Source organism: Hemiscyllium ocellatum, chromosome 50 (genome assembly GCF_020745735.1).
Source record: "Hemiscyllium ocellatum isolate sHemOce1 chromosome 50, sHemOce1.pat.X.cur, whole genome shotgun sequence".
NCBI classification, from domain to species: domain Eukaryota; kingdom Metazoa; phylum Chordata; class Chondrichthyes; order Orectolobiformes; family Hemiscylliidae; genus Hemiscyllium; species Hemiscyllium ocellatum.
In genome coordinates, this window is record NC_083450.1 from 8,758,620 (window position 1) to 8,772,180 (window position 13,561).

At 50.9% G+C, this 13,561-nt stretch overlaps 1 protein-coding gene across 1 annotated transcript in view; it reads right to left on the minus strand.

Annotated features, from left to right (window-relative positions):
- LOC132805546 (tetratricopeptide repeat protein 24) overlaps positions 1-12,482 on the minus strand; it is a 35,745-nt gene extending 23,263 nt beyond the window's left edge. Inside the window, exons 1-4 of the mRNA XM_060820657.1 lie at positions 12,462-12,482; positions 11,128-11,890; positions 3,832-4,047; positions 662-790 (exon numbers count right to left, since the gene is read on the minus strand). Of these exons, the coding sequence (XP_060676640.1) occupies positions 662-790; positions 3,832-4,047; positions 11,128-11,890; positions 12,462-12,482 (1,129 nt within the window). The remainder of the gene's footprint in view (positions 1-661; positions 791-3,831; positions 4,048-11,127; positions 11,891-12,461) is intronic.
- Positions 12,483-13,561: the final 1,079 nt, after the last annotated feature.

Genomic DNA, 13,561 nt, shown 5'->3' on the forward strand with positions numbered 1-13,561 from the left:
ACACTGTGTACTGTTCCTGTACACCCCATTCTGTATTCACACACTGTGTAGTATTCCTGTACACCCCATTCTGTATCCCCACACACTGTGTACTGTTCCTGTATTTGCCATTGTGTATCCCCACACACTGTGTACTGTTCCTGTACTCCCCATTCTGTATCCCCACACACACTGTGTACTGTTCCTGCCATCCCATTCTGTACACGCACAGATTGTCTCCTGCTCCTGTACACCCCATTCTGTGCACCCACACGCTGTATACTGCTGATGAAAGGCTTTTGCCTAAAACGTCGATTTTCCTGCTCCTCGGATGCTGTCTGACCTGCTGTTCTTTTCCAGCACCACTCTGATCTCAACTACTGCTCCTGTACACCCCATTCTGTACATTGTCATACTGTATACTGCTTCTGTACACTCCAGTCTGTACACCCACACACTGTATAATGTTCATGTACACCCCAGTCTGTACACTCACACACTGTATACTGCTCATGTACCCCCCATTCTGTACACTCACACACTGTATAATGTTCATGTACACCCCAGTCTGTACACTCACAGAGTGTATACTGCTCATGTACACCTCATTCTGTACACTCACAGAGTGTTTGCTGCTCCCATAATCTCCACGCTCTGCTTTCCTTGATCTTTACCCTCTCACCTGTATCTTTGAATGCCTGCAGTGCGTGTAGGTAGTTCTCTGCTGTGTCCTCGTGGTCTCCCAGCTGACTGTAGGCATAGGCCAGGTTGCAGAAGCACTGGCCCTGAGCGTTCCGGCTTCCGAGTGAACCTACGGAGAGATATGGGATTCTGTTAACCCTGGACACATCAAGATGGTCTCCTATCTCTGGAGGACCATGTCTCGTGCCATGCAAACAGCTGCACCAATGAAACCTGCCTCTTGTGCCTTTGCTGGTGACTGTCTCCATACTGGTCACTCTGTGTGGAGTGAACCCAATAGCAGTTTACTCCTGTATCGCTGGAACAAAGATCCCAGCTTTCCGTATAATTCATTACCCTCATACATCTCCTCTCAGGATTCTGACCTTTGACAATTCTGTGACTAAAGTTGCTTTAGACTCACAGGAACAGCAGGTAACAAGAGGACCAAATTTATATTTGAAGATTATTGCCAAAGTAGAAAAGTAGGGAACTGTTTGTACAAGGCATTGGTGTTTCTGTAGCTGGAGTACTGCGCACAGGTTGGGCCACCTTACTTGAGGAAGGACGTAATTGCATTGAAGGGAGTTCAGAAAAGATTCACTGGATGAAATCCATCGCTATATCATGAAGAGAGATCGTGCAGTTTAGTTACAATTTAGGAGACTGAAAGGGGATTTTTAAAAAATTCATTCATGGGATATGGATGTCACTGGCTGGACCAGCATTTATTGCCTGCCCCTGATTGCTCAAAGGGCAGTTAAGCATGAACCACATTGCTGTAGGTCTGGAGTCACATGTAGGCCAGACCAGGCGAGGGATGGTAGGAGGCGAAACTGCGGACTGCAGATGCTGGAGATTAGAGTCGAGAGCGTGGTGCTGGAAAAGCGCAGCAGGTCAGGCAGCATCCGAGGAGCAGGAAAATCGACGTTTCGGAAATCCTGATGAAGGGCTTTTGGCCGAAACGTCAATTTTCCTACTCCTCTGATGCTGCCTGATCTGCTGTGCTTTTCCAGCACCACACTTTCGAAGGAATGGCAGTACCCTTCCTTCAAGGACGTTAGCGAACAAGGTGAGTTTTTCCGACAATGGATTCGTGGCCAACATTGGACTCGCAATTCCAGAATTTTTATTGAATTCAAATTTCATCTGCTGTGGCAGGATTTGAACCTGGGTCCCCAGACTGTTACCCGGGTCTCTGCATTGGCAGGAGAGAGAGAGGGACTGCAGATGCTGGAGATCAGAGTTGAACAGCGTGGTGCTGGAAACGCACAGCAGGGTCAGGCAGCATCTGAGAAGCAGGAGAGTTAACGTCTCGAACCCGATGAAGGGGTTATGCCCGAAATGTCGACTGACCTGCTCCTTGGATGCTGCCGGACCTGCTGTGCTTTTCCAGCAACACGTTTTTCGTCTCTGCATTAACGGCCATCACTTCTCCATTGATCTAATTGAGGTGTATAAGGGAGGGCCAGTTAGTTCAGTTGGCTGGACGGCTGCTTTGCAGAGCAGAGTGAAGCCGGTGTTCCAATTCCTACACCACTTGAGATCTCCACACAGTTCTCGCCTTCCCAACCTCACCCCTTGCCCTGAGGTGTGGTGAACCTCAGGTTAAACTCACTACCAGTGAACTCTCTCGAAGGAAACAGCCCTGTGGGTCTACGACGATGTTACTTTGTATTAGAAGAGGCTTCAAGGATTATGGGGGGAAACACAGAAAAGTGGACATGAGGAGTGTCACATCAGTCGTGATCTTAATGGCTGGCAGAGCAGGCTGTAATGGACGAGCTGAAAATGTGTTGCTGGAAATGCGCTGCATCCAAGGAACAGGAGAATCGACGTTTCGGGCATAAGCCCTTCTTACACCCGAAACGTCGATTCTCCTGTTCCTTGGATGCTGCCTGACCTGCTGCGCATTTCCAGCAACACATTTTCAGCTCTGATCTCCAGCATCTGCACTCCTCACTTTCTCCTGTAATGGACAAGCAGCCCTGTACCTGTTTCTTATGGTCTTATAAGATGCTAAAGGGGATTGACAAATAGACGTAGAGATGATGTTTCCTCATGTAAGCAATTTGAAGCGAAAGGTCTTTGTTTTAAATCTGTTGCCCCTTATTCTAAAACTGAGATGAGAAAGAATTACTCCTCTTAAAGGGTTGTAAATTTGTGGAATTCCAGAGTGCAGTGGATGAAGGAACACTGAATAATTTAAGGAGGAGACATTATGGGGAGGTGATGGCGTAGTGGTATTATCACCGGACTATTAATCCAGAGAGGAGAAAGTGAGGACTGCGGATTCGAGCCTGGATGTCTGGATTAACAGTGTCGAGAGTATGGTGCTGGAAAAGTGCAGCGGGTCAGGCAGCATCAATGAGGAGAAAGTGAGGTGCTTTTCCAGCACCACACTCCCGACTCTGACCTCCAGCATCTGCAGTCCTCACCTTCTCTGAGGTGATGCTGCCTGACCCGCTGCGCTTTTCCAGCACCACACTCTCAACTCTGACCTCCAGCATCTGCAGTCCTCACCTTCTCCTAGTGGATGCTGCCTGACCCGCTGCACTTTTCCAGCACCATACTCTCGACACTGTTAATCCAGACATCCAGGCTCGAATCCTATTATGGCAGACGACGCAATTCAAATTCAATAAAAATCTAGGACTAAGAGTCAAGTGGTGACCACAAATCCATTGCCAATTGTTTGGTTCATTAATGTCCTTTAGGGAAGGAAACGAGCATCCTTACCTGGGTCTGGCCTTCACGTGACTCCAGACCCACAGCCACGTGGTTGACTCTTCACTGCCCTCTGGGCAATTAGGGATGGGCAATAAATGCCAGCCTAGCCAGCGATGCCCACATCATCATGAAAAGAAGGCAGAGTGGAATTGAGGCTGAGATAAGATCGGCCATGATTGTGTTGAATGGCGGAGCACTCTTGAAGGGCTGAATGGCCTACTCCTGTTCCAGTTCTACTTTACAGGAGGCCAGGTCAGTTCCGTCATCCAATCCAATCATCATTGACCTGTGCCTCAATTCTGTTTCTGTCCTGTTCCCAGACAACGTTACCTCAGGTTTTGAACTCACCACCCTCCGCGCGCTATTGACCGGCAACACCACACACCCATCAACCTCAAAAGCGGCAGCCTCTCCTAAAGCCCCGCACCCCCCTCTCCTTACCGTGCAAAGCCGCGGCGCTCTGGTGAAAGCCCAGTGCCTTGCTGTAGTCGCCCAAGGTGTTGTAGACGGCGCCGAGGTTCTGAAGGACCACGGCCTCCTTCCGCCGATCCAGGCCCCCCTGCTGGCAGTAGGGGAGGGCCGCCTGGAAGCACTCGGCTGCCTGGGGGAACATCTTCAGCTGTGAGTAGCTGAGCCCGACGTCGTTGTACAGCTTCCCTGTGGGGGGGGGGAGGGAATGGAAACAGAGACTGGGCGGTGGAGGGCCAACTGGTATCGCTGGCAATTGCTGCTCCCCTCCCCTCCCCATACCAACTCCCCAGTCGAACTGAGTGTCGGGAACATTTCGGAGGACGGTCAAGAGTTGACCCCCCCATCTGCCGTCGCTGTGTGGGGTCTGGAGTCACGTCTAGGCCCGAACTCGGAGGGGAGATCATAGCTTTGGGATGAGGGGGTAGAGTGAGCCCCTCAAGACCACCCCGTTATTGAATATGGGCCTGGCTGATCTCACCTCAGCCTCGACTCCACCTTCCTACTCCAAGGAAAGGACGGCAGATTTCCTTTCCCAGTCACGCGGGGGAGGGGGCTTTTAACCACAATCGACGAGGTTCGCAGGGCAGATTTCCTTCCCTAGTAGTGAACCCGATGGGTTTTTGTGACTGTCAAGAGAGGAGAAGGATTTAAAAGGGACCTGAGGGGCAACTTTTTCACGTGGGAGGGAATGGTTCCCAGATGGAATGAACTGCTAGAGGAGGTGGTAGATGTGGGTACAATTATGACATTTAAAAGATATTTGTGCAGGTACACGGATAGGAAATGTTCAGAGGGATATGGGCCAAACCCTGGCAATTAGGACGAGTTCAGTTGAGGAAAACTTGTCAGCCTGGACCAGTTGGACTGTCGGGTCTATTTCCACGCTGTGTGACTCTATGTCAATGGTTGCACGGTCCTCGTTAGACCAAATTTCCTTTTCGTTCTGGATTTTATTGACGTTAAATACCACTAGCTGGCTTGGGGGGATTTGAACCACAACCTTTGTCCTGCTACATGCCATGAGACGTCATGCAGTTTCGGGCCTAGTCCTCGGATGCTGCCTGACCTGCTGTGCTCTTCCTCTTGACTCTGATCTCCAGCATCTGCAGACCTCACTTTCTCCCTGCTACACGACACGTCCAGGAGACGTTTGGAAGGAGGCTGTGGCCTCAGAGGTGACGTGGAGGGACCGGCACTGGATGAGGCAGCGTGGAGTTGTACAACATGGAAACTGACCCTTTGGGTCCAACTTGTCCACGCCGACCAGATATGCTAAATGAATCTAGTCCCATTTGCCAGCACTTGGCCCATATCCCTCTAAGCACTTCCCAATCATATACCCATCCAGATGCCTTTTAAATGCTGTCATTGTCCCAGCCTCCACCACTTCCTGTGGCAGCTCGTTCCAAACACGCACCACCCTCTGAGTGAAAAAGTCACCCCTCGGGTCCCTTTTAAATCTTTCCCCTCTCAACTTAAGCCTACAGTTTTGGATTCTCTTCCCCTGCTTCACTTCACGTGTAGAGATGGGAGAAGCCGGGATTGTTTTGCTCAGAGTGGAGGAGGTTAAAGGGGAGATTGATTCGAGGCCTTCAACATTTTTGGAAGTTATTGGGCTAGTATAGGTTAGGTAGGATTCGGTCGGCGCAACATCGAGGGCCGAAGGGCCTGTACTGCGCTGTATCCTTCTATGTTCTATGTTCTATGTTCTATGAGGGGTGGCAGAGGTGGGGAGGGGGGAGCTGGGTTTCGATAGAGGGAATGGGGGAAGAAACCGTCCCCAATGGCAGGGCGATCAGTCACCAGAGGGGGACATGGATTGAAGACAACTGGGGTGGAAGAGATGAGGGGAATTTGTTTCTTACGCAGCGAGGTGTTGCGATCTGGGAGGTGCTGCTTGAAAAAGATTCTACCATAACTTTTAAAAGTTTGGGGGTTTGGTGGGGTGGTGATTGGAGAAATACTCGAAGGGGAACTTGGATTACCGCATGCAATGCTGGTCACCACCCTAGGAAGGATGGGGATGCCTTGGGGAGGGTGCAGAAAAGGTTTTTTAGATTAGATTAGATTACTTACAGTGTGGAAACAGGCCCTTCGGCCCAACAAGTCCACACCGATCCGCAACCCACCCATACCCCAACATTTACCCCTTACCTAACACTACGGGCAATTTAGCAAGACCAATTCACCTGACCCGCACATCTTTGGACTGTGGGAGGAAACCGGAGCACCCGGAGGAAACCCTCGCAGACACGGGGAGAACGTGCAAACTCCACACAGTCAGTCGCCTGAGTCGGGAATTGAACCCAGGTCTCAGGCGCTGTGAGGCAGCAGTGCCAACCATTGTGCCACCAGGATGTTGCCCAGTATGGGGGATTTTACCTATGAAGAAAGGTTGGATAGACTGGGTTCGTTTTCCCTGGAACGCAGAAGATTGAGGGGCGACAGATAGAAATTGATCAGATTGTGAATGGCGTGGATAGAGTGGAAAGTACGAGATTTTTTTTTTCTGCCAGGGTGGAGGGGTCAATTACAGAGGTTTAAGGTACAGAGGGTGGGGAGGGGAGCAATGTTTAAAAGAGCTGTGCGCGGGGCGACATTTTCCCACAAAGGGTGGTGAGTGCCTGGAACGCACTGCCAGAAGAGGTGATGGAAGCAGACACAATACCAGCATTCCAGAAACACCTGGACAAATACATGAACAGGAAGGGAATAGAGGGATACGGATCCTGTTAGTGAAGACAGTTTTAGTAGGGAAGGGAAAAATGTTTTGGCTTGGAGGACCACAGGGCCTGTTCTTGTGCTGTACTGTTCTTTGGAATGATTTGAAAGGGCTGTGTGAGGGAAAGAGTGGGGAGAATGACACTAATTGAAGTCCTCTTTGCAGAGGACTAGCATTACTCCAATGGGCTGAATGGCCTCCTTCTGTTCCCTTCTCACATTGGGTTTGATATATCAGTGAACGCGTGTTTCAACAATGTAGAAGTCAGCTGTTGGACTGTCAACTCAGAGTGGTGCGAGGCCCTGGAAATGGGTTGCTGGGTGGGGTGTGGATCTCTGAATGCATTCACAAGGGGGCCAGACTGCGATCCTGTGGGCCGTTGCTCAACAGCCAACACGCAAATGGTCAATGTACTCTCCTGGCATCAGAATCATTCAGATACAGAAGAGTAGGCCATTCGATCCATCGAATGGTAGAGGCTGTTTGAGTGACTGGAGACCATTGTCCACAAGGATCAGTACTGGGAGCCTTATTGTTTGACATAGACAAATTACATAGATGGAAATGTGGGGCAATTTGTTAAGCCAATTTACAAATGACACCATGGCAGCAGTGGCTAGCACTGCTGCCTCATAGCTGTAGCCTGACCCACGCTCTGTACAACTCCAACATTACCTTCCTGCACTTACACTCTACCCCATGACTGGTGAAAGCAAGAGTCTCATATGTCTTCTTAACTATCCTATTCACCACTTTGGACTTATGAGGGTTAAATAGCATCTGCGAGGAGAAAGTGAGGACTGCAGATGCTGGGGATCAGAGCTGAAAATGTGTTGCTGGAAAAGCGCAGCAGGTCAGGCAGCATCCAAACAGCAGGAGAATCGATGTTTCGGGCATAAGCTCTTCTTCAGGAATGAAGGGCTTATGCCCGAAACGTCGATTCTCCTGCTCTTTGGATGCTGCCTGACCTGCTGCGCTTTTCCAGCAACACATTTTCAGCTTAAATAGCATCTGCCACTAGTCTGCCCATCTCAGGTGACTGTCTGTGTGGAGTTTGCACATTCTCCCTGTGTCTGCGTGGGTTTCCTCCGGGTCCCTCCCACAGTCCGAAGATGTGCAGGTTGGGGTGGATTGGCCATGCTAACTTGCACCATAGCGTCCAGGGATATGTAGGTTAGATGCATTAGTCAGGGGAAAATGTAGAGTAATAGGGTAAGGGAATGGGTCTGGGCGGGTTACTTTTCGGAGGGTCGGTGTGGTCTAATTGGGCCAAATGGCCTGTTTCCACACTGCAGGGATTCAATGAAAAACCAAGATTGGTAGGGTGGTTAATAGCGAAGAAGATGGTTGTAGATTACAGGAAAATACAAATGGGCTGGTCAGATCGACAGACGAGTGGCAGATGCTGTTTAACCCTGGTAAGTGCGAGGTGATGCACTTTGGAAGAACAATATGGGAGAATAGCAGGACAGTGGGTAGCTTAGAGTAACAGAGGGATCTTGGGGTGAATATTCACAGGTGCCTGAAGTCAGCAGAGCATGTGAATAGTTAAGAAGACATATGGGATACTTGCTTTCACCAGTCATGGCGTAGAGTGTAAGTGCAAGGAGGTAATGTCAGAGTTGTACAGAACGTGGGTCAGGCTACAGCTGAAGTCCTGTCTGCATTCTGGTCACCTGGGAAGGATGTGATAGCACTGGAGGGGAAACAGGCGAGGGTCATCAAGATGTTGCCTGGGATGGAGAAATCAAGCTGTAAGGAGAGACTGCATAGGCTTGGACTGTTTTCTTCAGAGCAGAGAGAAGACTGAAGGGAGACATGATTGAGGTGCATACAATTATGAGGGGTATGGACAGGGTGACTAGAGAACAGCTGTCCCCCTTGGTTGAGGGGTCAATCGCGAGGGGTACTAGTTTTGGGGTAAGGGGGCAGGAGATTCAGAGGGGATTTTGGAAAAAAACATCTTCATTCAATGGGTGGTGGGAATCTGGAATGCTCTGCCTGGGACGGTGGTGGAAGCTGGAAACCTGACAACCTTTAGAAAGCATTTGGATGTGCATTTCAAATATCACAACATTCAAGGAAATGGGTCAAGCGCAGGAAGTTGCGCATTTTTAGTGGGAGTTATGTCGGTGCAGACTCAATAGGCCGAAGGGCCTTTTCTGCCCTGTATCTATCTATGCCTCGATGGATTGAAGGGGCCAGAGACAGATTTTCCGCGTCGGCCATTTTACAGGTATTTCCTTTCGCTGCCTCTAGGGGGTGGATAGATCGAATAGTCTTGTATTCGAAGCTGACTCAGAGAAGGGTCATTGTGACCAGTTGCTAGGGCGGGCGGGTTAGTTTGATGAGGAGAGTTTGAGCAGGTTAGGCCTGTCCCCACAGGAGTGGAGAAAAGTGAGGAGTGATCTAATTAGAACAGGTAGGACCTTGAAAGGGATTGACAGGGGTGAATGGTTGACAGGGTGTTACCACTTTGGAGGGTAAATCTAGAACGAGGGAGGGGGCATGGTTTTGTTTTTCCACTCATTCTTGAGGTTTTGGGCATTGAGTGCATTTATTGCCCATTCCAAATTGCCCCTTGAGAAGGTGGGGGTGGCTTTGTTGTTTGTTTTCCTGCAAATAACCAACTGCCTTCACCTCCCCATTGTGCAGCAGTCCTGTAATGGCCAATTCATGTCACCCAGCATGTCACAGGGAGACACATTCACTTTACATGTGACGGGTGTCTCTTCCTAACCCTAACCTTAATACTCAACCTGCACCGGAACAGCAGGCGTGGAGACTGGATAGTGACCTATCCAGCAGTGGGGTCAATCCTAGAGACTGGCCCCCTTCCCTTCACTGAGGCCTAACTCTTGCATGTCAAATACCCCATGGCTGCTATTCGAAGGAGAGCTGGGAGTGGTGGCTGACCAGGTGGGAATGTCCCTGGGCCTGATGTTTATCTCTCAACCGATTTCAGGGACTATCTGGCTCACAGTCACCATGCCGCTTATGGGATCTTGCTGTGCACTGATGGGTTGCCACAATTCCCTATGTTATGACAGGGACGAGACTAATGAGAGGAGTGACAATTTGCAGAATTCCCACAGTTCAGAAACAGGACAATTCAGCCCAACGAGTCCTCCACCGACCTTTCATAGGGCATCCCACCCAAATTCACACCTTCCCATCCTATACTTGCAATTGTGCGTTTAGCATGGCCAATCCACCCTAACCTGCACATCCCTGGGCACGATGGGACAATTTAGTATGGCCAATCCATCCTAACCTGTACATCCCTGGGCACTATGGGACAATTTAGCATGTCCAATCCATCCTAACCTGCACATCCCTGGACACTACGTAACAATTTAGCATGGCCAATCCACCCTAACCTGCACATCCTTGGGCACTACGGGACAATTTAGCATGGCCAATCCACCTTAACCTGCACATGCCTGGGCACTATGGGACAATTTAGCATGGCCAATTCACCCTAACCTGCACATCCCTGGACACTATGGGACAATTTAGCATGGCCAATCCACCCTAACCTGCACGTCCCTGGGCACTACGGGACAATTTAGCATGGCCAATCCACCCTAACCTGCACATCCCTGGGCCCTATGGGACAATTTAGCATGGCCAATCCACCCTGACCTGCACATCCCTGGGCACTACGGGACAATTTAGCATGGCCAATCCACCCTAACCTGCACATCCCTGGGCCCTATGGGACAATTTAGCATGGCCAATCCACCCTAACCTGCACATCCCTGGGCACTACGGGACAATTTAGCATGGCCAATCCACCCTAACCTGCACATCCCTGGGCACTACAGTAACAATTTAGCATGGCCAATCCACCCTAACCTGCACATCCCTGGACACTATGGGACAATTTAGCATGGCCAATCCACCCTAACCTGCACATGCCTGGGCACTACGGTAACAATTTAGCATGGCCAATCCACCCTAACCTGCACATGCCTGGGCACTACGGTAACAATTTAGCAGGGCCAATCCACCCTAACCTGCACATCCCTGGGCACTACGGTAACAATTTAGCATGGCCAATCCACCCTAACCTGCACATCCCTGGGCACTACGGGACAATTTAGCATGGCCAATCCACCCTAACCTGCACATCCCTGGGCACTACAGTAACAATTTAGCATGGCCAATCCACCCTAACCTGCACATCCCTGGACACTATGGGACAATTTAGCATGGCCAATCCACCCTAACCTGCACATGCCTGGGCACTACGGTAACAATTTAGCATGGCCAATCCACCCTAACCTGCACATGTTTGGACTGCGAGGAAGCTGGGAGCATCTGGAGGAAACTCACACGGACGCGGGGAGAATGTGCAAACTTCATGCAAGCATGCGTGCGGGTGGAATCGAACCTGGGTCCCCAGTGCTGCGAGGCAGCGGCACTAACCACTGAGCCACCATTGTCGCTCGACATCCTGAGTGTGTGTGTGTGTGTGTGTGTGTGTGTGTGCGCGCGCGCGCTGGACTTTAAAACAGTGATGCCCTGGAAAGCACACTCACCGAGGAGGGCCTTGTTCTGGATGTTGGCGCAGACGGTCCGGCACTCGTTCAGCACCTCCGCGATCTCCCCGGCGGTGAAATGCCGGCACTGCAGCATGTGGCAGGCGGCCTCATTGAGGGCCACAGCGGCCAGATCCGGGCTCCCGGCCTGCTGGTAGGCCAGGCCCGCCCTGCGGTAGCAGCGGCCGGCTTGGCCCAGCTCCCCGGCCCGGGCCTGGCAACCAGCCAGCTTCATGTGGGTGTCCGCCTCGCCCTGGGCCTGCCGGCTCTGGTAGTGGGCCAGGGCCTGCTGGTAGTGCTCAATGGCCGCCAGCGAGTCTCCCAGCCCCTCGTGGGCCAGGCCCAGATTGAAGTGCAGGTCGCCCTGTCTCTCCCCGCCCTTGTCCGGCTGCGAGCGGTGCAGGAAGTCCACACCCTTGGCGAGGCGACCAGAGGCCACGTAGGCCGCACCCAGGTTGAAAGCACAGGCCTTCTGCACCTGCTGCTCTGTTATGTCCAGCGAAGCCAGGAAGGCCTTCTTGAAGGCGGTCAGGGCCTCCCCGCAACGCTCCTGAGCCAGGGCCTGGCTCCCGGCCCTGGTCAGGCTCTCGATTTGGGCCTGGATTTCTGATGCGTTCCGCCGCCTCTCTGTAGCCTCCCCACCGTTCTGATGTTTCTTCCTCCTCGGGACCTTCCCGTTTTCCCGTTGGCCTTGGACTGCAGCTGACGGCTCATCTGACCTCGCCACGTCAGAAGACATTGGTCCAATGCCCCGGGACTGTGCCTGTTGAGAGTGAACAAAGCATTAGCTCTACAAGGGCAATAAGATCAGAATGAACAGGGACAGGAGCAGGGCCCTTGAGCTCGATCTATCATTCAATGTGATCATGGCTGATCCGACATTCCTTAGTCTACTTTCCCTGTAACCCTTGATTGCCTAACTAGGCCTTAAATCAGCTTTAAACCTGCACAAGGACTCTGCCCCCACAGCTCTCTGTTGCAAGGAACTCCAAAGAATCTCAACCCTCTGAAGCAAGAAATTTCTCCTCATCTCGGTCTGAAATTTGTGCCCCTTAATTCTGAGACTACGCCCTCTGGTCCTAGACTCTCCTCCCAGCATTTAACTTGCCCAGTTCCTTAAGTATCCAATATGTTTCAGTGAGATCACCTCCTTCTTCTGAACGAGTAGAGTCCCAATGTCTTTAGCCGTTAATCATAAGCTTTCTGACCCACAGACTGCAACCAGTGTAGATAGGTAACTGCACTTCCTCCTCGATAGCACTCAACACTAGAGCCCCCCCAACCCCCAAGGATACATCCTCAGCCCCCTCCCTACACACCCATATCTGTGTTACCAAATTCCGAATGAACGCCATCTACAAGTTCGCTGATGCCACCATTGTAGTAGGATGAATATTTAACAACGATGAGAAGGGAGAGGAAGGGTGACGTGGTGCAATGAGAACAACCTCGCTCTCTCTCTCGATATCAGCAGAACTAAAGAACTGATCGTTGAGTTTCCTCACAGAGGAGGAGAACACACCCTATCTATATCAACGGAGCTGGGTTTGAGAGGGTGGACGGTGTCAAGTTCCTCAGAGTCAGCATAACCGACTTCCCACGTAGATGCGACAGTCAAGGAGGCACAACAATGCCTTTTCTTCCTCAGGCCAGTCGGGAGGTTTGGCGTGTCCGTAGGGACTCTCACCAACTTCTACAGATGCACCATACTGTCCAGGTGCATAACGGCCAGGTATGGCAACTGCCGTGCCCAGGATCGTAAGAAACTACCGAGAGTGGTGCGCACAGCTCAGGCCATCATGGGAACTGACATTCCATCCACGGGCTCCATTTACATGGCCCGCTACCGCGGAAAGGCTGTCAACATCATTCAGGAGTCATCGCATCCTGGTAATGATCTCGTACAACCTCTTCTGTCAGGCAGAAAATACAGAGGCTTGATAACACTCACCAGCAGGTTCAGGGACAGCTTCTTCTCGGCTGTTATTAGACTATTGAATGGACTCTCTAGCCTAAAGTAATGCTCATTTTGCAAACGTTGATCTCTCTTGTTCGCTCTGTGCAGGGTTATCTGTATGTCTCAGTCGAAATCTTTTTTTCTGTACATCCTTGCTTACTATGATCTGCCTAACCTGCTCATAAACAAAACTTTTCACTGTACTTTGCTACAAGTTACAATAAATCAATCAACCAACCAATCAATCCCTTCATACCAGGGATCATCCTAGTGAGTCAATCTTAACCTGCGTTCCAGCTTCCACAAGGTTCCTATGCGTTTCACAGCTAATGAAATGCTTTTCTTTTGTAGAGGAGTGGTCATAGAGTCATAGAGATGTACAGCACGGAAACAGACCCTTCGGTCCAACTCGTCCATGCCGACCAGATATCCTAACCTAATCTAGTCCCATTTGCCAGCACTTGGCTCAAATCTCTC